Here is a 24,313-nt window from a genome sequence, read left to right as displayed (position 1 = left end):
AAGCTCTGATGCATCTCCAATCACATTTCCCTTAGGTAGGTGGGCCATTATGTGATATTACCCAACACAAGGTCTAAAATCAACTGTTGTGCTCACTGAAATTTATATGTGTTCATTCTCATTTTACCCCATTTCCTCCCCACAGCCTGGTCCCATGCAAATGCTCTTTCAAATAAAGCATCTTGACAGAAGGAAGAGCAATGAGAAGTAGCAAACATGCAGAGAGTTGTTGGTGAGACCAAAAGTGACTCTTCAAACTCCTCTGCAGAAAATGAAGACTTTATGAAAAATATAAAGAGCAGTGACTCAATTAATGTAAATCACTGTTTTTTCAAAGCACAGAGTGATCGTTCTGTTGCTAATAAATGCTGACAGCACTGCAAGTCTTGATGAACCACAGCATGCTTCAAAAGATCAGTCCATAGGCTCTGTGGTTATTGAAATTCAATATAGGTTTGCAGGAGGTCCGGCTGTTTAATGTCATTGCATAGAGCCAGGCTGAAGTGTGGTACCTGATAAATTAATTATTTCATGTTTTCCAGGAAAGAAAGGGGAGAAATATCATCCTAATGGAATCCCCAGGGATTTTTTCCTGCAGTTTACAAGGCTAAGCTTCTTGCAGCTCTAGGCCCTGAACTTGTAAAAATTAAGCCTTCTCTTTTTTTAACCCCTCAGGAGGAGATCTGTCCTAGAGTGGAAGGTGAAGACACTCAGTCCTGCCTCTGGGCTTCAGCAGTCAATGTCAGAGACAAGTACATTTATGTGACACAGCCAAAGCAGAACAGAGTAATGATAATTGATATCCAGACTCAAAAAGCCATTCAGGTACTTACAAGTGAACACATTATTCACTGATGAAAAAAGACTTGATATAAGACAAAAAAAAAATCAGATCTTTGCCCAGTGGATCTGCTGGGCAAAGATCTGCTGATCAGTAAAGAGCTGGGCCTGTGTTGCTTTGACCAGTGGCATCACATGGAGTTCACTGTTCTGTGACCTCACTGGCAGAATAAACTCTCTGTGGGCTGGAGATCACAGTCTCAGGGCTGCCTCTGTAGCCAAGCTCACAGTGAGTCTGGTAAAATAACACTGGGATGAATTCCTGGCTTAGCTGCCTGACCTGGGTTATAAGCAGTTTGGAAAGAATGCTTAGAAATGGAAAGAGCTGGTGTGGGTACAATTCAGGCAGAAAGTGGCCCTTGATCTACTGGCTATAAGTAACAGCAGAGGATGGAGTGATGTCTACCCAGAAAATGGCACCAAACAGCCAAAATTTTCAACTGCTTCTGATCCCCCACTTGATTTGAAGGCAAAGCTGCACAGGGAACATAACAGTGGTGCATGAGAATGCCTGCAGGGAACTGATGTGATATTTGTCATGTTCATTTGAGTCACTGTGTAAAGAACTCTCTCTGGGTTTTTTTAAGTCCTTGGATGTGGACCCATTACCAACCAAATTACATTATGACAAGTCCCACGACCAAGTGTGGGTGCTCAGCTGGGGGGACATGAGGAGATCATCACCCACACTGCAGGTAAGTCCTTACACCTTGGAGCCTTTGCTCTTCCTGGGCTCAGCATCGCTGGTAACACACTGGTGGCTGGGGGGTTGCAGGTAATTAGCCACATTTAATGGTCTGGATATAAAGCTGTTGTTTCATTTGCATATCCAATGTGTTTTATTCATCCCTCCTCTGTCCATCCTCACATATTTTTCCTGCTGTTTAATTTGTTTTTGAGCAATGACTGTGCCACAGGCTGACAGCAGGGCTGTGTTGTGCCAAGGTCTGATTTGTTTTAAGACTGGTGACAGAGCCAAGTGCCAAAAAGTTGTACAGCAAGGGCTGGCAGCTGGCTGTGAGCAGGACAAGAGTGCTGTGCTCTGCAGCACTGCTGAGGCACATCAAATCCTGGGTTCAGTTTTGGGCTCTCACTGCAAGACAAACATTGAGGTGCTGGGATGTGTCCAGAGAAAGGCAACAGAGCTGGAAAAGGGTCTGGAGCACAAGTCTGGCAAGGAGCAGGTGAGGGAGCTCAGGGGGGACTTTATCAGTCTCTACAATTCCCTGAAGGGAGGTTGGAGCCAGATAAAAGTCAGTCTCTTCTCCCGTGTAAGAAGTGATGGGATAAGAGGAAATGGCTTAAAGTTATGCCAGGGGAGGTTGAGGTTGGTATTAGGAAAAATTGCTTCACTGATAACTTTCTCAAGCCCCAGAACAGGATGCCACGGGCAATGGGGGAGTCACTGTCCCTGGAAGGATTGAAAAGACCTGTAGATGTGGCACGTGGGGACACAGTTCAGTGCTGGGCTTGGCAGTGCTGGGGAAATAGTTGGACCCAATGATCTTAGAAGGCTTCTACATCTTTAACAATTCTGTGATTCTGTGAGTCTCTTACACTAAAATGCAAGAAGGGGCTCTCTAGGGCATGAAGGTAAAAAACCAAACCAAGAGAAGTAAAACCTTGGGGACAAATTGTGTTATTGGGTGTTAGTGATTCCGGTGCAGGGGTGCCAATGATATCTGTGGAACTCCTCCATGCTCAGCACCACCAGATCCACAGTGACACTGGGACACAGCACTGCACATGAGTTTGGACACCCAAATTAGCTTCCACTTCTGGATCACCTTGGCAGATTTACTCTTCTGTTGACAGTACAGAGAATATGGAGAATTGCCATCTAGTGGGGCATTTTGCTGCTGCTGTATGATGTATGACAGAGTTGACACCAGATGATGGATCTGATTTGATCCCTCCAGACATCCCATTCTCTGGTGGTGGTTTTCTGGCACTTGCTGCCCAGCGTTTCTGGAAAGAAGTGTCACGTGAATAATCCTTCTGGCAGAAGTGTTTGCTGCTAGGTCTACATTGAAGCATTTCCCAACAGGCAGAGAAGAAGGGGGGCTGTGCTTTCTGACCTAAAAACCAACAACTTGAAGTCTGCATTAATTGTGGGGCTACCCAAAGCTTCTGCTGGAGATACTGCCCCATGAAGATGGGATGAGCCATCCCTGCCATATCCACATGCTCCATCCAGTGCTGACTGTCAATAATAAACACTGGACCAGCTACTCATCACAAGCAATTTCAGGAAAAGATGCCAAAACCAGAATAGAGGCGTATATGAAGGTTTCCAGGGCAGCAACACCAGGTTGTCTCATCTGGGGATGTGAGTTTCCTGTACAGGGTATAAGGAGACAAAATGGGCTCTTTTTACCCTTTCTGACTTAATTTCTTCCATCCAGCTGTGAGAGGTTTCTGTAACTAAAGGAGAGATGGCACAAGCATGTCATTATTAGGGAGAACACACCATCTGCACAGTTGGAAACTTGTTAGAAGGTTCCAGGTCTCAGATAGTCCTTTCTGTTATCTTTATGATGTGCAGTTACACACATAGAGATGAGATTAGCATCATCATCAGCAGATCCTTTCTTTTTTCTGACCTTCTTTCCCAAAGGTGGGCAGTAACTAATTGGACAAAGTTCCTTCTTAAAACCTGCAGTGTTCAGTTGCAGAAATGCAACAAAATACTTTCTTTTAATGAAGAGGCTGCTGCAGAGGTTGATCTAAATTTCCACTCCTCTGGAAGTCAGGGATTTATCAAACTGTCTGTGCAGCCAGCTGAGGGAATGCTGTCGTTTGGCCATTACTGGCTTGTGGGAAGTAAATGCCTGGCCTCTTGCAAGCACTGTGCTAGGCTGGGCATCCTTCTTGAGCAATCTAATTGGAAGAAATCTAAATGGCATGACCAGAACAGCTGTCTGAAATAAACCTTTTAGGGATTTAGCATGTCTTTCATGAGTTAATGTAGCTATAAATTCAAAGCAACAACTGCTGCAGATTAGAGCAGCAGAAGGTCCTAATGAATGGACTAAAGTCATCTTAAACCTAGCAAACAATTTGAGTGTTTAACATTTTAATTTTTGAAAACTTTTCCTTTCTGGAGCAGTGGAGGAGCTGAGTTCCCCTGTCCATGGAGCTCTGTGCTGTGCTGGAGGACAGGGCCAGGGCACAGCCAAAGGGAGCTTCTCTGCTCCTCCCTGGACTTTATATTGATGGATGAACAGTTTTTCTCCTTCAAAGTGATAATTAACTGCTGTGAGTTAGTGTTTGATCCTTCAGGGTGGTAAATTATCACTGTGCATTTAAGTGAGATTAATAAATATGACCATGGAGGGAATGTTTACTTTAGACAGTGAGGGATAAATTATTATGGTCCTACTGTTGTCATACTGCTCCAGCTCCTGCTTGACTGCTCATTCTTGAGATGTAAACAACTTACAAGAGTTAAGTTGTGTACTTACCTCACAAATGTCATGCCTCAAATACTGTTTGCTAGCACACCTTTTCAAGGCAACTACACCAAACAGTGTTTTGAAATCATTAATCAGTTGAGTCTACTACAGTCTGGAAGGAGCCACTCACTACCGTGCATGTCTCTAATCTGTATTTACCTTTCTGCCTTACTCAGTGCTTATCCTGTGCTCAACCTTGTGTGTATTTATTGTAGGTGATTCCAGAGGCAAGCACTGGAGAGGATCCACATGTTATCCACACACCCTTTGAAGGAGTGGAAGATTTTTTTATACCACCTACAAATCTTATTATTAATCATGTTAGGTGAGAAATTCCCTTTAACGAATAATAATGGTGACCATGCTGCTCCTTCCTCATAACCTTAAAGCACTTTGCAGATATGAATGAAGAAATGAATGAGTGAATGAATGAATGAATGAGTGAATGAATAAATGAATTTGTGATGAATCTTAACTATATTTATCCCCATTTTCACACATGAAGTGGAGAAAGGGTTGAGGAAAATGCCAGTAGTTATTCAGCTAATCAGTAAAACAGCAAGAAACAATCCTGGACTTCCCTTAGACCATGCACAGGAATTCAAACCTCGCCTTAGTCAGCGATCCCTCCTTGCAGTTTATGGCACACTGCCCTGGCTTACTTGTGCCAGGAATTTGATGGCCCAAAAATCACCTTCCTTGCCACAAAACTGTTACAGATCTGAGCAGAAATCTGTGTCAAGGATATGTTGCTTGAACTGGCAAGAATATACTCTGCCTGAAGCATAAAATGTGGTTCTTTCACATGCTCCCAACTTGTTCAAGTATTGGATCTCTGTGTGAGCTTTATGGCTGGAGCAGAAAAATTGTATGCACTGCAGATTAAAAAAAACAAAACAAACCTCCATGAACTATCAGTTTTGAATGTTAATGTGATGTAGTGGTTAATGAGGTTGTGTAACTAACATACTAATAACCTGGAGTAATACTGGCTACTTCCCAGCAGGCACGGGAAGCCTCCCATTAACATTATCAAAATTGATGATAACTGCACAGCAATTTATACTATTATTTCCATGTTATAACAACTGTTTAACCATCTTCTGTCCTCTATATAGTTTAACTAAGTTAAACACTCAAAAAACATAATGTAACTCATTGCAGTAATCTTAGGTTTCCTGCAGGAAACACCGAGAGAGAAGGGGTTACACTTAAATGATTATGTGTTGAATCTGTTCCAAAATAAATAATTTTGCCTGCTGAAACACTAAATAATGATGCATGCCTCATGGCTGTCATTTGTAATTTCTCTCTACTTCGTATTTCTTTTTTTTCACAATTTCATTATGGCTAATAGTAGTGCTAGGAGGTAGATGACTCTGGTGAATGTTAAAGCCTGAGCTGAGAAGGTGAGAATTGGATTCAAAGACAGGAAAATGGAACAGTTACACATTTTTGTTTGTTTAATTGTCCTTTTGCTTCAGTGTGATTAGTTGGCTGAAATAATAAATATAGATTACTGTCCATAGTTTTCCATATGCAAAGCTGCAGATGCTGTCCCTGATTTCCTGTTGCATTTGTTTAGGGCCAGTTCTTTGTCTGTTCTCTCTCACCCTCAGCACAGAAAAAAATAATTGCTTGCAGGCTAATGAGACTCATTGGGATGATTTTCTAAATTCTCCACTCAGAAACAATAAATGGCAGTACCAGCCTTTCCCAGGAAGGTGAACATTTAGGCAATTTCTTCCACTAGCCAAATAATGTTTGTATGCAAATACTCCTGCATATGTATTTCAGCTGCCTCTTATTTTAGATGGCTATCTAGAAATGTGTCCATTTTTATTAGTTCCAAGGGTAGACTGTTGTCTATTGAAAACTCTCTAAGTACAAGGTTTGCTTTGAGATTTCAGATCACAGATTTCATGAAAGGGCTGAGCCTCTTCTGCAACTGTGGGCACATAAAATATATCCTGACCCACTTCTTTAAACAGAAGTTTATGATAAAGATAATTTCTTAAGTTCTTCAGGCATTTGGCCAAGTATTAAGAAAGTCTTGGGAAAAAAAAAAACTGTAAGGGAAAGCACTTTTTAAAGTGTACTTAAAATTCATTCATCCAGGAGAAATACAAGTGTCATATCCAATTTCCACACACAGTGCACTACGACTCTCCACTGCAGATACTTTGTGAAGCCTCTAATGGATGTGAGTATAATGGGGAAATGAAAGGCTTAGCCCAGTGATTTTCATGGGATCACACACTAGACTGGCTCATTCTTTAGAAGTGAAATCATTGCTGAGTGTCTCATTGACAGATGGATTAAGAATAAAGAAATAAACCTAGTGTTTCAAGCAAAATGTGTATTTTCTGCACAGAAGCACGTTGTTCTCCACATTTCACAAGGCAATTTTACATCTTCTGAGGAAGAGATACAACACTAAGCACTCACTTCATTTCCCTCTGTCTGCACTGAATGGATGAAAAGATAGTTGATGTAAAATTAATTTTTGTAAGTCTTTGTCAGTGAATCCAGTGGAACACAAGCAGGCTGTTTCTAAGGGCTCCCTCTCAAATTAAGCAGAAACCTTTTTTGGCTATTCTTGACCTTTTCTTGTCTTCAGCAAAGGTCAGATGTGCTGCAGTATATATCTTTTATGGAACATTTATCCTCTGCTCACTGTTTTTTGCCCTGTCTTGAGACAGCAAATGAAGACCCCTTATCTTCAGGGCACCCTGGTTATGTTCCTCAAGGAATGTTTTACACCTTCCCTGGGCTGGCAAAATGGTTTTTAAGAGTCTGCTCTGCACCACAGCCTTGCCATCTCCTGCAGTGGTCCCCAGGCACCATGGGTACCAAACACACAGCACAGCTTCCTTCTGGTGCTGTCAGTTAAGAGATAAGATTAGATATGGTCTTCATTCAGTGGTTATACATTATATTGTACATAGCTATATTTATTATATATAATTACTTATAATTATTTATTACTTATAATTATTTATTAATATAATTACTCTCTGACCCCAACCTGGCAGCAATATGCTTTATTTTGAATGCTTTTCTATTTTTTGATTGAATGTTTGCTTATATATTGAATTTTATTACTGTAATCTCAGACAGATTTAAGTACAAACCTGGTCAGTGTTAGCCTACTGAACACTCAAACCTTGATATCACTTCTGTAGAAATTGGTCTTCCCAATAAGTTCCCAGTAAGTTCCCAATAAGTTCCCAATATAAAGCTGCTGTTTCATTTGTGTATCCCAATATTTTGTGCCCAATTTTTAAATCCCAATAGAAGATTTCAGCTCTCAAAAATTCAAACAGCTAAGCAAATGTTCAGATTTCCAGGATCAAGTTGCTCCTTCTAGGATGTTTTAGAAGCACTAAAACAAGACATTTCTTACAAAAAGAGGCAGTATTATTGCACACACCTCCAAAACCAACAGAGTAAAAGGTCCCCAACTCTGCTGACTGTTGTCTTTGCTCAAGCATGTCACCATGTCTCCAGAGGTGACCTCAGTGCCTTGTTTTCTGTTTCAGGTTTGGCTTCATTTTCAACCATTCCAAACACGCGGTCCACAAGATCGACCTGGAGACTGTGACGCACATCAAGACCATCCACCTCAAGGCCTACGGCTGCGTGCCTCAGGCCATGGCCTACACTCACCTGGGTGGTTACTACTTCGTGCAGTGCAGGAGGAGCCGCCTGGGGGCCCCCTCGCTGCAGCTCATCATCGACAGCGTCACCGACACCGTGGTTGGCCCCAACGGGCGCGTGGCGGGCGCGCCCCACGTCTCCCCCGACGGGCGCTACCTGGTCAGCGCCGACCGCGCCAGCGGCACCATCACCGTCCAGGCCCTCACTGTCCGGGGGGAAATCGAGTTGATTCATGACTTGAAAACAAACATACACGTGTCCGATCTGACATTTCAGCCCTCTTTCACTGAAGGCAATCAGTACTATATATACGCTACTTCACATTTGCAAACAGATGTGCTTTTTGTGGAGCTGTCAACGGGGAGGATGAATGTACTGAAGAATTTAAAGGACCCTATCGCGTCCAAAGACTGGCCCTGGAGCAGCTACAACAGAATTATGAAAGACAGTGGATTATTTGGACAGTATCTCATTACACCAGCTAAAGATTCGTTGTTTGTTATAAATGGGAGGCAAAATACATTACGCTGTGAGGTTTCAGGTATAAGGAGGGGTAACACAGTGGTCTGGGTTGGGGAGGTATGAAAGGGCAGTAGCAGTGGAGCCTTCAGCAGGCAAGGACCAGTTGGACCTTTACACTGCAGGAAATGAGCAGTAGCATTGTATATTTTTACACTGGGAAAACAAAAAGACAAAAAACGCTGTATAGGCTTCATGGTACAACACTGGTCTACTTGCAAGTTTTATAATATAAAGTATGCTCTGCTAATAGGAAGTGGTTTTGAAGGGATATTTTTTATTTGTGGGTATGATTTCTGGTTATGAGAAAAATGCTGGGAAGCAAATAATATCTCCACTGAGATATCGTACAAGCCACGAAACCTAATAATTCTGTAGAACAAAACAGATTTTGACTTTCCATACTGAGGAGTTTTTATGTTCTGTCCTAACATCAGTTTTCTTCCCTGTATCCCTTGCCTGTTGGCTGCACTGACTACCCCACCCCAGCACAGGAGACAGCGGCAGTGAGGACTATTCACCTTTGAATATTCACCTTTGGGTGATGAGGGAAAGTAAACATCAGAGCAGTTTTCAACCCAGAGAATCCTAGGAGAGCAATTTAATGAAAACTGATCAGTTTTCTCTGCAGGATGGCTTTGAGAGGATTCACTGATGTGATTTCAGAAGGAGGAATCACAGAAATAGTAACTGTCAGCTCGCTTGCTTCTGTGCTTCATTTTGCCCTTGGTCCTACTGAAGGCAATGGGATGAGTCCCCCCTCTTCCAGTGCACATTTGTGTGATTGTATTTGAGAAATTTGCCATGAAATATCCAGGCCATTACCCATCCAGGCCTGAGTAAAAGCTGGAAAATACTGACAGGGGGGTCAGAGTTTACATAAACAATTTTGTTGAGAAGGTGGCATTAGTCTTTCAACGGCTCATGAGTGTGGTCAGTTTGGGAACAATATGCAAAATCTACTCTGTGGGGTAGAGAATTAGTTATGGTTATTCCCATAGAAGACAGCAACAGTTCTAGAAATTATTGGTTTCCCTCATTAAATATTTAGGAGCACTGGAATCACTTGGTTCTTCATAAAATAACAGTTAAAATAACAGAGGTTATTTTTAATAGAAAACTCACTCATTTTCTAGTCATAGCCTTAATTTGGCTGTTTCTTTTCAGAACAACTAGGAAACAATTTTTCTTTGTTTTTTTCCTTTCTGTTTATAGTATACTTGTTTATAGTCAATTATCTTTTAGTTATGAGCAAAGACATTCATGTAAAAGCAGCTGAATTATCCAAGAATGCAACAGCTGGCATTGAGAAATTTCAGTCGAGTTCCCATAAAAACATACAGCCATTTATTTGCACACTTGGAAGATATAAAAAACTTTTCTATTTGCATTTTTCTAACTTTCTATATCCATCACCATGAAGTAATGAGGGCAAAAGCAGCTGTGACAGCAGAGCCAGGCAAGAAGTGGTGCCATCCAAGCAGTTGTAACCATCTCTTGGAAAATGGGGTCTTCAGGTGGGTGAAACCTCTCTGCAGGTAAAATAGCAGTAGCATTGGAACCACCTATTGGCCTCTAGACAGACCCAGCTTGGTTTGCCAAGGACCTTGTTGCCTAGAGTCTGCAGAAAGCTGCCCTTGAACACGTGCAGTGATAGGTAGTGGTGTAATTATTTCCCTCCACAGATGCTTTAAGTCACCCATTCCATAACACACACAGAGGGATTTTAAGCAAGAAGGATACAGAATAACACTGGCAGTCTTTGCTTTAAATGTTTATCAGAAGAGCAGCATTCTAGCATGGCTGTAGACCTGAGGTATTTTACACCATTTCAGTTCTATAGAGAATATAAAAATCTGTTCCGACAGATGAAGAAGGGGAGCTGAATCCTATGAATTCATTAACCATGGAGTCCTTGAAATTGTCCTTCAACATCCATGTGCTGAATCCTACATTTCTTTCACTTATGAGCCATAGGAGTTAGAAGAGACTCTTCCATCTTTGCAGCACCGACATGTGAAACAGATGGGCATAGCCTTCCTTCAGCAATGCATGGTGTCCATGATTTTGTATTCATCCCATTACGAAACATATCCCATGTCAAAGAAAGGAGAAGACCAGCTTTGTAAGTACCTTTAAATATGCACAGCTCCTTTCTTGAACAAAGCTGTATCCATACATTGCAGCCATCCTAAATGTGTTTTACCAAGGCCAAACACTGCTCTCGTGTTACCTTTTATGACTTCTTGAGTATTTTATTATGCCTATGGTAAGTTTTCCCTGTAGAGATGTTCATTGTGTCATAGAGCAAGCAAATATTACTTTTTTAAGAATATTTAAAAAAAAAGTGTATATATATGTTCAGGTAAATATTCTTGAGGCTGGTTTATATATAGGCTGTGAAAGATGTGTAACAGACCTCACTTTTTCCTGTTTGTTGCAAAGTATTGGAATAACATTCACTTGAAAAAATCCCACTTGGACCTTCCAAAGATGTTCACTTTGTTCCCTCTCCAGCCCAAGTTCCAGTGATGTGTTTTTCTAAAGTATCCTAATGGTTATATATCATGCTTAGAAAATGAAGTATAATTTAGATTGTCCACACTACTTGTGAACAGTTCCAATGACAGTCAAATCTGACATTAAAGTGCTGCACATTTGTTATTCTGATATTTTTTTTTTTACAACATAGAAATTTTATATATACTCAAAAAAATGTGTCAACTCATATTTGCCTTTCAGCTTTGTCAAAAAGAGACTACATTTCCTTGTGGGCAATTTCTTTCACTATCCTTTTGGTTCTCCACCAATTCACACTTAATTCCTAGTTACTAAATTATTAATTAATCATGGTGATTAATCAAGATTGATCTAAATTGAATTAATGATCTTTTCATTAACTTATACACTCACATGTCAGTAGGATGTTCTGACACTAGAATCATGGGAAAAATAATTCTTGGTTGCCCACTAAGACTCCAGTGTCAATATCAGATGCATTTGCAATTCATCACTGAGGTTAAACAGCAGTAGGATAGAAATGCTGGTTTGTCTTAGTATTTCTCTCTATATTTTCACTTTCTGAATGGATGTGCCTGTTCAGAAACCATCCACTTTAAAACTGGAAGCAAAACTCTCAAGTCCCTCATTTGGAATCTGTGATGGTTAACATATTCTTATCATTAAATACTTTATATTTTTATACCACCAAAAAAAATCAGCAGAAGTACCAAGATATTTTGGTGGGCTTGTCTGCAGAATGGGTGGGAGATGGGAACTGGCAGGGTGGGTTGGTCTCCCCTGCAAAAGAGACTTCATGAGGAGCTATTGAAAACACTCTGCCTTCAAGGTCTTGGGCCATTTAGCTGCACTGACCTCCTTGAACACAGCTTTGCCCAAGAGGAACACCAGTCCTGATGACCTGTTGACAGGTACTTATTTACTTGATTTATACCATGATTAGGTCTTAATTGCCTGAGTGCCTGGTAGTGCACTGGGTGCTGTGTAAAACAGATAAAACAAGTCAAGGTCTCAGTTCTGTAAGGAGATAATGGCTAATTCCCTGTATGACCCTACAGCAGGTCAACAAAATGAACAGGAACACAGGAACAGAGGTTGGGGAGACAGATATGCATTAACCTGGCTATTAATAAGAGATGTGGGCATGCCATAATGCCTTGGTATTTTTTTCCCTCAGACCACCTTTGTCCCTCCCCGTACAAGGCTTTGTGACTCTCTCTCAGGTTACAGGTGCTGCTGTCACCCTTCAATGGCGCCCCAGGACTCAGGGATTTCCCTTTCTGCCATGTGCCCTTATGACTCACTGCCTCACTCCCCAGTAATTGCTTTCTTAGAAAACCTGGGGGTAAATCCTGCTTTCCTTAAGGAAGTGCATTATGCAAGGCAAGCAGCAGCACCAGCTTTCTTTATGGGATTCCCATCTGAAACCAGCAGCCATCACTTCACCCTCTGCTTTGTGCATTTTCTCATGGGCCCAAATTAAAAAAAAAAAACAAAGAAAAACCCCACTGAAGTCTGTGTATAGGAAACAGAGATCAATCTTACAGTTGTCTCTTCCAGTGCTGCTATTTGCTCACTGGAGCTCATTTCCCAGCCTGGCAAACTCCCCTCCAACCTACAGAAGTGCATCCCCTCTGCCTGTCACACCTCTTTTCCCCTTTGTGCATCTGTAGCACAAGGCATTTCAGACATGATGTGGGCACAGCTCCTGCCCATCACTGTGGTGTCCCATTCACTTGGCTGCTGCCAACTTCCCCCAACCACTTCTGCAGAAAGGGATTTTTATTTCTATTCTGTCCCTTGTTAACTTTTTGAAGTAGACTGAAATAAAACACAGGGACATCTCTCCATCTGGAGACCAGGAAGACTCATGTGTTTCTTTAATACACAAGGTGGTGTGGTGGTGTGTGGTGTTGAAGACCAGACGAATTCCCAGCCAAGCGCTGCAAGCCCAGGAATGGACTGCTCCTCTCTGCTAGTGGAGGAAATGTCTCTGCTAGTGACCTGAAATGTCACTCTTTTTTAACCTGCCTCCAACAAGAGGGTTGGGGGTTTGTTTGGTTGGTTTATTAACATTTGTTTCTGAAAGAATAAAATAGCAAGGCTATAAAGATTTTTTTAATAAGCCTGAAAACAGAGAATGACAGGCAGGCAGGAATCTTACATCTGCTCATGTCTGCTAGAAATCAGGATGCCCCAAAAATACAGAGTGTGGACCTGGGGGTCATACACAAGTGATGGGGTTGAGCTGAGCTTGGGCTTGGGCTACCTGAAGGAGCTGCAAATACAGACCTTACATTCATTTATTTTTTATCCCATGCAATGTGAGCTGACTGTGCAGCCCAGCTTAATGCATTGGCCAAAATACCCTCAGTTCTGGCTGCCCAGTAGAGTGCAGTGAGATTTACAGCCTGTACAAGCAGAGCAGGATGGTTTGGGCAGGACCAGTGCAACTTGTTAAGTTCTTGGCCCAATCTACTCTGTGCACCAGCTGAATTAATGCCCATTACTCAGTTCTGTGGCAGCAAAAGGTCATCACCATGCAGCCCTGAGGGAAGGTGTAGTGGTACCTTCACACTGCTGTTAATGACCCTCGGTGCCTTGGCACAGGATGCTCAGGTGACTTATAGTCCTCACAGACGTGACTGGCTACTAAAGAAGCTTTCCACCTTTGGGGACTATTCCCTTGTGATTTTATTTGTCCCTTATTCCAGAAAATCATGAAAAAAGGTGAAAACTCATCTGAATAGCACAAAAGGCTCTTGCATGTCTCATCTTGAGTTTAGGGAACATGGGGATTGTGGGTCGTATTTTCTAAATGCTTGTAGCTGAAAACAAAATGCATGAAAAAGAAAAAAAATTCCAGTTCACAATACTAACTTTAGAAGAAAACAAAAATAAAGAAAAATAAAAAGAGTCCTGGTGTGATGCTCCTATCAAGCAAATTGCCACATCCCAGAGGCTTGTTTAATTAAGCACTTCAGCACTTCACTAACCTTTGGCAGTCTATGGTGTCTTTGACACTTTTCCAAAGCCATCAGATGAAGGCAGTGAGCACAGCGAGAGCAGAGAGCCAGCTGTGCCTCGTAAACAAGACAAGCACTAAATCAAACCAGCAGCATCCCAATTTCCAAAGGTCAGACCACTGGCATTTCCAGAAGCACAGCTCCAGTTCCCAGGTCAGCACAGCTTTCTGCCTCTGTTGCACACAGGTGATGCCAGGCATGGCCTGATGGCCACATCACTCCTGTGACATCAATACCCAGCCCAGATCTGTGTGATCTTCAGTTACTCTTCAATTAAAAGAGAGTGTAACCACAGCTGGCATTGCAATCACCTGCAGTCACAGCAGGGTGTGGAGTTACCTGGAGAGGAAGGAGCATTGCAGAGAGTTTTTAATGTTTTATTTAAGGCTACAGTAAACTCAGTGTTAATGGGCTTTCAGAAACTGGAGTTTCTGTGGTGGAAAGTTCATCATTTCTTCAGAGGATTTGCTTTGAGGGCTGGCAAAGCCTGAGTTGAGCTGAATCAGGCAGGAGAACCATGCTAGCATCTCTCTTTTCTTTGTCTTTAAGTAAGACATTGGCTAGGAATTTGGGGTGGTAGGGGTTTTTGAACAGCTGTATTATTTCCTACTTTTAATTCTCATCCTATTTGGCACAGCTTCTCCTGCAGGGCAGTACCTCCTGTACCTGTCAAACGTGTTCCGAGCATTAACGAATTTTTCTCAGCTGGACATCAGCCCTGTTTTGCAGACAGTTCCATATGAGCTGCTGTGTTATGTTGCTCTGTATTTGGAGTGTTGCATTGGGTTTAGTTTCATATTTTCTTAGTTTCACATTGAATCAAATATAATTACTTTCAAATACAGTGTCAAAAATGCTGACATCTGATGAGTTGATGGGCCACAAAGAGAGGCTAACTACTGGTTTATTGTCATAGAATAACAGAATGATTTGGGTGGGAAGAGACCTTAAAGCTCATCTCATTCCAGCCCCCTGCCATGGCAGGGACACCTTCCACTAGACCAGGTTGCTCCAAACCCTGTCCAGCCTGGCCCTGCTGGGGCAGCCAAAACTTCTCTGGGCAGCCCCCTCCCCACACCTTTCTTTCTGGTGACTGATGTGCCCTGCTCCATCTCCTGCCAGGCAGCTCAGCTTCAGCTTGGTCTTTTTCTCCAGCCCATCAGCACATCAAGCCCCAGAGCAGACAGCATCGCGTGCAGTGTCCAGCACAGCTGAATTCCTCCAGGAAGGTGCCCCACCCTGACTCAGACAGCAAGTGCCAGCCAGTCCTGCTCCCTCAGCACTTCTACGCTTCCCAAGCTTTCTCAGCACAAAGTCAGCTCTGTGTAAAACACAACTTCAGCTTTGAAGCTGGCTGGTTCTGGCATCCTACCATTGGCACATAGGATGCCAGCTTTGTCCCACAGCCAAAATTTTTTAAGTATTTTCTCTCTGTAAAATTATTTCTTCTTAATGATTTGTTAAGTATATTTTATTCTCTCAATGCAAGGCGTTTTCTCAAGCCTAAAAACTCTTTATGTGATTTTTTAAAATTTATTTTTCTTATCTTCATTTTTCCATAATTTCTATTTTTTAATGGAGGAATGGGATGCATTTGCATGACATTGCCCTGTCTTCCCTCACATGTGGACCACAATGGCAAAAAAACCCATTGGTAGCAATTTCTAACACCAATAGGGCGGGTAGAACATCAAGCCCAACCATTCCCCCGCCCTGCCACCACTAAACCATGTCCCTAAGTGCCACATCTACATGTCTATTAAATCCCTCCAGGGATGATGTCTCCACCACTGCCCAGAGCAGCCTGTTCCAGAGCTTGAGAACCCTTTCCATAAAGAAATTTTCCCTAACATCCAATCTAAACTTCCCCTGGTGCAACCAGCTATCACCACACCTGGCACTGGTCCCTCCACAGCTCATTCTGGTGTCAGAACTTCTAAAACCAATAGAGTTGAACAAGGTGAGCTCCCAGTGTTCTTAAGCACATTGTACTACTGCTTTATGGGTTTATATTTAAGATTAGCTGGACATGTCTGTGTAATTTATAATTATAACTTTGACTTGGGAAATATTAGTCTATTTTTACATGGAGCTATTGTAATGCTGAGACACAGATTGCTAATTATCAATATGTCTAATATGATCTTTGTAATAGTCCTAAGGCAAAAATATTCTGCTTTTGACAAGCACTATTTGCTGAAACAAATTCCATTTAATTAAGACATGAAATCTGGACTGAAAGACAGCCTAGCTTATCAACACTACTAACTAGAGCAGATACTCCTAGAGGTTAAGTTTTGCATTAAGCCTAAATGGTAAAGGCCAGGAGATTTTGGAAAATTTTCTTAAACTTGCCTGTATAACAAGGTTAAGCTGGATCATTTTCTTGAATAGTATTTTACTTTAGAAGCTTAAATCAATGTTGATGAAAACACTCAATTTGACAGCTTTGGAGGCTGCAATCCTCTCTGTACCCTAAAAACTCCTTTCACCAATGCAGGCAGGCCTGTGTGCCCTGCCCCAAGGTCTGGAGAGACATGAAATCCCACAGAGGTGCACGTGGGAGAACAGGGGCTGTGTCAGCAGGACCATCACCACTCCTGAGTGCTTCTCATAACAGGTTGGAGGTTAAAAAACCATCCCTCCTTGAACCACATCAGCAGAAGTCATGGGCTTCATCCCAGGGATGTGGAGGTTGCTGCTCACCACTCGTCAAGTGAGGCTCGTTAATGTGTGGAGGGGTTGTGTGCAAAGCCAGCAACTCACGGTCTGCAGCATCCCATATGGCAGTAAAATTATTCAAGGAGAAATTATGCAGATAGTCAACAAGTTCAAGCTGCAATGAATTATGCTGAAAACATCAGCAGAAGTAGCAGTCAATTTGTGTTAACGGTCAACGAGCGCAGTTCGCTTCTTTTCTCCTGTTTGAGGACCTGGGGGCTCAGGGATGCTCTAACAAACTCCCCATAGCTATAGCTCTTACATCAGTCTGTGACAGCACTGGTAAATTAGCAGGAAAAAAATGTCTGAGAGTAACAGCCATCACGCAAAGGACACAGCACTTCATCCACTGGCAGCTCATCCACTGTTTTTCCAGACATAGCAGAGGGCAAGTGTGGGAGGAAAAAGGGCAGCAGGGAAGGTGCTGGCTTTACTGCAGTTACAGCTACAGGCTGACTCCCAACATGCTACAGGGGGGAATTGCTTCCAACAAACAGGGGGCAGGGATAGATTAGTTATTAGAAAGAAATAAGCACCTGTGGGGTGGAAAGGAACTGTCATAGGTTGCCCAGAGAAGCTGGAAATGCACCATCCTTGGAGGGACTGAAAAAGCATGTAGATGTGACACCTTGGGACATGGTTTACTGGTAGTCTTGGCAGAGCTGGGATAATGGTTGGGCTGGATGATCTTAGAGGTCTTTTTCAACCTAAATGATTCTGTGGTTCTATGACTGAACAAAGCACAGGTTTTAGAAACTATAAACAGGTTTGTGTCAAACATCCTTAAAAACGTCACAAAGCAGGAGGGACACTGATACGGTCATCACACAACATCATGCAATGATACAGAATTAATTTGTGTTTATTTAAATCCTTGCAGCAATAAAATCAAACCCACTGGCTCTGGTTTCCAAGTATTTCTTTGAGTCAACCAAGCAAGTCCCTGAATTATCATCTGCAGCAAACAGAAAACAGACACACTATTAAGCCAGGCTGTAAATATCACTGAAAAGCACACCTTGACTGATAAATCAGGGGCTGTGGTGGCAATGGTGTTAATGCAAACTGGCCCATGAGAACATGCACATCATTGCTCACGCGGGGCAAATAATGTATTTGAGAGGAGAGACACAGCTAATGAATGCTCATTGTGTAGCACCACTTGCTCATGAAACCCTTCAGACCATTGCCAAGAACCTCCCAAATGATGGATGGAATTGACATATGGAAAGATTTGCACTTCTTTTCACACCTCCTTGGGAAGGCTGGGATGGTCTAGAGCATGCTGTGAGTTTGCTGAAAACTCAACGTCAGAAAAAGCTGTGGTTCACCCAGCCCTGGTCCGGGCTGCCAGTTCCCAGATCATCAATGAGGTGAACATGGCATCTTCAGGAGTTTGCAGTCCTTTCACCTCAGAACAAAAATATTTGCTCAATGAAACTTATGACTCTCTGGGGCTGTTTCTGGAGCTGGAAGCTGGGGGAGCACATGAGCTACAGCACCAAGGGGGAAACCTGGGCTCCTGCACTGTGTGAGGCACGTGGGGGTCCCAAAGACACCTCAGTCACCGGGAGAGGGCTGTGTATGTGTGTGACTGAAACCCAAAGGTGGCCCATAGGTACCCCAGGACAGGAAAACTGGTTCCACTTCAGTAGAGTGAGTCTCACCACAGTGATGTGATGTTTAAACACGTGAAAAGGAAGAGGAAAAATTAAGGAAAGTTTAATATAGAATTTACTGAATTTACTAGAATATACATTGCTGTCGACTCTATTAATATTGGCATTTCAATTCATTAGAAGCCTAGACAAATTAGATGTTTGTATTCATTTAAAATAATTTCTCCTCTTTGACCTAGCCTAATTTATCATATTATGTCTTTCTGCAGCGCTTAGGCAAGCTGCTGTTTAAATGAACCCAAAAGAATATACGAGTAAAATATTAAGTAGTTGTCATTAACAACAAGGTTCATTAAAATCCAGGACCACAGTTTCCATGGAGCTATTTTTGCCAAGCCAAACACAAAATATTCTCCTACAAATGTAGGATTTGTGTTCCTTGCTGTATTAAAGCCAAAATAGCTTGTGACATTGTTTTCACAAATAAAACATGAATTTGAACTGTAGTCACTGCAAAGAAAAAGAAACAGCAAAGGGGAAGTGTTGTGTCTCAATACATAATCCTTATTCAAATAATATTTACTCTATTTTTCCTAATAAAAACCTCCCATGTTTCTGCCATTTTATATGTACATTTTGAGATTTTCATGTGGTTTTTTTGAGCAGCTACATTTTGGTTGTGAAAAGAAGCTGGATAATCAGCAAGCATCAACCCAAACACTCAAATATTCAATTTTGGAAATTTTTGTTTATGTCAGCCCTGGGTCCAACACAGAGTAGCGTTTATGCACTCACTCAGAGTTACAGGTAACCCATGAGTAAGCTCCTCTCATAACTGCATTATTCATTTCTCCATCATCAGAAATAGTGTCAGTGAAGGCTACATAAATTATATTTATCCAGCAGGCTTAACCAAAGATATAAGAATCTTGCTAAGGATATATATTAATGTGGTTGTCAGATGGGGAGAGGGATAAGGAGAAAATACAGGACTTCCCCAACATCTGGAGCAAATCAGGTACAGAATGGAATAAACTGGTAAAGACAATTCAAGTGTTAACTACAGCTAACATAACCTCAAAAGTTCCATTCCAGAATGTTCCTCTGGTTGACTCCAGCAAAAGCCATTACAGTAGTTTAATAATAGGATAGATAGATAGATAGATAGATAGATAGATAGATAATCAAATGGGTCTCCAAATATATGGATTATCATTACATTTAGCAGGCAGGACATGGCACGAAGCAGAAAATGTTTTTTATTTCTGCTGCAGTACCAAAGTCTGTAGCAAGGCATTTCTGCTGTTTCAGCTCTTCCTTATTAAAAGATTTTATGGAAGACTTAATTTAAATGTACACTTCTGCAGCTCCTGGCCATGGTTTCCCAGGTGTGCAGGTTGACTCATAATGTCACAACTACCATCTGTTGACTGTCTGGGGTGTTCAGGGAGATCTTTCCGTGTGGTCTGATTTGATTTCTGCCTGAAATCCACGGTCCTTCCTTTGGATGACATCCAGAAAACACCTGCAATTTTTCATTTTGAAATACTGTTTGCAGCTTGCTACATGCTGGCTGGAGAGCTGAGAGATCCTTGGGGAAATGAGTGACATCAGCATGAGCCATTTGTCATAATGACTCAGAAAATTGCAGGATAAGATGTACACACTAGCATGACAATAGGAAGAGGGCTTACTTCTTCTCCCCATGGAGAAAGTGGGACTTTCTGCCCCAAACTGAGCCACCTCTGAACCTACACTGATCATGGTTTGTAGAGCAACCCCAGTGATGGACCCAGCCTCCTTCACCCCAACTCAAGAGCCAGGAGCTGAGAGCAGGAAAGAGGTGGCACATTTTCAGCTTGAAAGCAGAAAGGTCCATTGTGTGTGGAGAGGAGAATTAGTTAAATATTAGTAAATAAACACAATTTTAGCCATCAGCTAAGCCTACAAAGGCTGGACTCATCTTGGAGCATTCCTTCTGATCTGCGCTGCAAAGTCTCTGCAGGGACCCAGCAGGAGATGGACCTTGTGATAAGGGGCACATCAGAGATGTCACAGCAAATGGCTCTCTGGGGCAGCTGGGCTGCTGGGAGCAGCAGGACTCTGCCTGGTGACCAGACAGAGGGACAGGGATGCACAGCAAAATAAAATATATACAAATAAAGTAAATAAATAAATAAATGCCACAGCCCAGTTCTCCCTGGTAAGGCTGTTGCAGCCCATCTGTAGATATGTCTGTATGTGAGTACAAGTTTCTCTTCTTATTCACTAGCAGCTCAGAGCTCAGAAAGGGACCTCTGCCATACTGCCTTGTAATATAATAATATATGTGTAATACCTGAAGATCAAGACCATTTCTCTATTAAATTAGATAACAAATAATTAGATAATTTTAATTTACTCTATGAATCTTCTAGAGAGTAAACTGCTTACAGGCAACTAATGCAATAAACTTACTTTATAAGTAGAGAGCAACATCTGTTACCACAAAGAGTCTGCAGCAGGCATTAGGATTCTGTGCACACCCAGCCATAGTTAGAGTAAATGTATCATTAAGTTGGTATCCTTTCCTATTCAAAGCACACTTTTCAAGATTTATGTACTGCAGACAATGAGATAGCAGGAGAATCAACTTGTGCTCAACTTGTCTTGCATTCCTGTCCCATGGCAAGAAACTAGAATAAAAAAGGTAAGACAGAGCACGGAAGTTAGGTCACTTCTACATGTGGCGAAGAAATACAACTCCAGCTCCACACCCATCCAAAGGAATGGCAAACCAGAAGGTGTTCTGAAAGGGTATCCTTAAGGTCACAAAATCAAGCACTAAAAAGTCAAGTCTCTTTATTAGTCTTCCTCCCATACTCACTGCTGTCAGGGATGTAATTACAGGGAGCATCCCAGGCCTGTAGGCAAAAACATGAGTTAATATGACTTCTTAAAATTCTTCAGTGTCTTAACTGAGTATGTGAGAACGGCAGTTTTTCCAGAGAACTGCAAACTTAATGAACTAGGCAAATAGGAATGACAGAAAGGGATGTTCGTTGTAAAAGCATCTACTCTGCCGTGGGTGTGACATTACAATTCCAGATCCAAAGGGTGCTATGAAAGATCAATTAATACATTTTCAGTTGGGCAAAAGAACGTATTAGATGATGCAATCCATGCACTTCACCTTTTTCAAAGTTACCATGACAAAGCATTGTGTCCAGAAGTGACCAGTGATTTCTTACGTGCCCTCATGGTTTGAATGGGGAAAAACCTGTTCAGTGGATGGATGCCTTATTGCCATTGACAGAGGCCTGCCTACATTTCTAACTGAACTGGCAGCACAATATAAAAATAAAACCAAATCAGCTGAGCAGCACTACTGTGCATTTTAGCAGTAATAGAAAACCGCATTGTCCCTTCAGGCAGATGAGCACAGCACTAAAGATATCGCCTGATGTCGTTTATGTGAAAGTTGCATTTTTATTATAAATTAATCTACCATGTCAGTCACACATGCAAACCCTGTCAATGGTCATCACACACCAAGAAAATGAGCCTTACTTGCATCTCGATTTTGCAGTTGCTGATTTCTCCTGTTTAAGAGGAACTCAACAAGATAGGATTAATGGGCAGAAGTTTGGCAATAATAGTGGGAAAGAGGGACAGCAACCAGCAGGAGCACAGGGCTGCATGATCCATGTGTTTGCTGCGTGTGAAACTGGAAGGTCCTTGGCAGGTTAATAGGGAAGAAAGTATCTTGTACCTGAGCTTACACTGCCATCACGGGCTCTTAAAATCTCCCTTTCCTTCTTTGTAGCCTCTGGGGCAAGTCCTAGTGAGGGTTACTGAGTGTATGGATGGTTTGTGTCAACACTTTCAGCTTTGTGCCAATGTCTTCCGTCCAAGAAGATTAAAGGCTTTGGGAAGAATGAACTTGAACATCGTGAAGCAAAGATAAATAAGTCAACACAGGAGCCACCTCACAGAGAGCTACACAGCAAAGCTCCCTCCTAAGATGCACATGGGGGAAAAGTCCAGCAGACACTGATTCACCCAGCAGTACAGAACTTCTAGAGTCACCCTTCACGTCAAGATCTACATAATGCAATCCAAGCTGAGCTCCAGATAATGCAATCCAAGTTCTTCAGCTGCTGGAAGGAGTCACCTGCTCTGTGTAAGGACAGAGAGACCCTGACATGATGGATGGTCGAGAAATGGCCATGACAATGCTAGCACAAGGTCATTGTGATTGCTATACACCAACATGGGAACCAGCTGCATCTTAAACATGCAGCACAAGGGCCTGTGATGGCCAAGGGACTCAGGAATAATGCACTGGAAACTTGAAAGCTGTAGCCCTGATTATGGACCAGAGCCCTTGGTAATATTTAAATATTATACCCAGAAATGAACTATAAAATGACATTTTTTTACCTCTGGAAAATTATTCCATGCTAGACCAGAATTAGTAAAAAATTCCTAAGGTTTTCAGCACCAAGGAGCCAATCCGTGTGTATTTTCTCCCCTTTTCCTGGTGGATGGGAAGAGCCTGAGGTGTTCTGTATTCTGCTTCAGGCAGGTGCCCACAGAAGCAGATGGGGGAAATGTGTAAGATTCACTTTGACTCTGAGAATTCACTTTGATTCTGACTATGAGTTTTCAAAGTAAAAGTCAGTTCATGTCTTAATGTGGAGCTCCAGGTCAGCATTTGTCAATGTGCCTTTTTAATCTCATTGTTCTCATCAGGCTATTTTTATTCTCAATGTTCTTAGAATCGTGGAATGGTTTGGGTTGGAAGGGACCTGGAAGATCATCTCATTCCAACATCCCCACTGGGGACAGGGACACCTTCCACTAGACCAGGTTGCTCCAAGCCCCATCCAGTCTGGTCCTGAACCCTTCCAGGCACAAGGCACCCCCAGCTTCTCTGAGTCAAACACGCCTCTTCCCCAGAAAACTGAGCCAAGAAAAATTCACAGAAAGTTTACAACTGCAAACACTCTGAGGGATGGCAGCCACCTCTGTTACTGAGTACAAGCCTTATGCACAGATGGTGAGCTGTACTTTACCTGTGTGATCCAGGAAGAGCCCCAAGGAGGGGGAGTCTGAGTCATTTTGGGAGAATATGTGCATCCACAGCCCTAAGCACAGGCCTGTCTGTACTGACATTGCACCTGAACTTGTCCAGCTTTAGATAGTCCATATAGTAACTCTGTGATCACAATGATCTGAATGTGAAAATTGGTTTGAATGTGGGGCTTCACACTCCAGATTTGGCCCCATTATCTGTGGTTGGGTCAAATGGTGTGTAGAAATACATGTAAAATATATTAATGCTATATATATATATATATATATATATAATATCATATATACTATAAATACTATATATATATATGTATAAATACATAGAAATACACATCTCAAAACAGTTTTCAGCCTCATGGGCCTTTCAGAACAGTCCATATGATTCCTGTATGGGCAGAAAACCCTGTTTGAGCTGAGACACAAACTACTCTGTGGGGGGAAGGAGGAAGCAGCTTAAGATGCACTGAAAATTTGATAACTGGATTAGGCACAAAAAAGAATTTCCTGAGGGGGGAAAAAATCCACATCTTCTCTACTGAGAAAGATTTCTAGACCAATCTCATTTATCATGCATTCATTTGTTGAGTAAATATTCATAATATATAAGTGCTAGTGTCACTTTAATATTCTGATTAGCATGGTACATCGTTTCATCTGTCTAGATAATGGTGAAAGTCATACTAATCGAAGTAATGTTGTGTGTCAAATGATACAGAGCTGATTTACTTAAGACTTGAATGTCTGCTCCAATTAACTTCCAAAGTAAATTGCACTGAAGTTCCTTTTTTTGTTTTTGTTTTTTTTTTTTATGAAATAGAATACATAAAAAATATGAGTTGTAAAGCAAGTCCACCAAAGTTCTCTTATATGACCTCGC

General features: G+C 42.0%; 1 protein-coding gene across 2 annotated transcripts in view; it reads left to right on the top strand.

The window, feature by feature from the left end:
- FSTL4 (follistatin like 4) overlaps positions 1–11,141 on the top strand; it is a 204,073-nt gene extending 192,932 nt beyond the window's left edge. For both annotated transcript variants that reach the window (XM_005418682.3, XM_005418681.3), the window contains 4 exons: positions 676–825; positions 1,428–1,535; positions 4,511–4,620; positions 7,838–11,141. In XM_005418682.3, the coding sequence (XP_005418739.1) occupies positions 676–825; positions 1,428–1,535; positions 4,511–4,620; positions 7,838–8,540 (1,071 nt within the window). In that variant the 3' untranslated portion in view covers positions 8,541–11,141. The remainder of the gene's footprint in view (positions 1–675; positions 826–1,427; positions 1,536–4,510; positions 4,621–7,837) is intronic.
- The last annotated feature ends 13,172 nt before the right edge of the window (positions 11,142–24,313 follow it).

This window comes from Geospiza fortis, unplaced genomic scaffold (genome assembly GCF_000277835.1).
Source record: "Geospiza fortis unplaced genomic scaffold, GeoFor_1.0 scaffold55, whole genome shotgun sequence".
Lineage (NCBI taxonomy): Eukaryota > Metazoa > Chordata > Aves > Passeriformes > Thraupidae > Geospiza > Geospiza fortis.
This window is presented reverse-complemented; position numbering and strand designations above follow the sequence as displayed.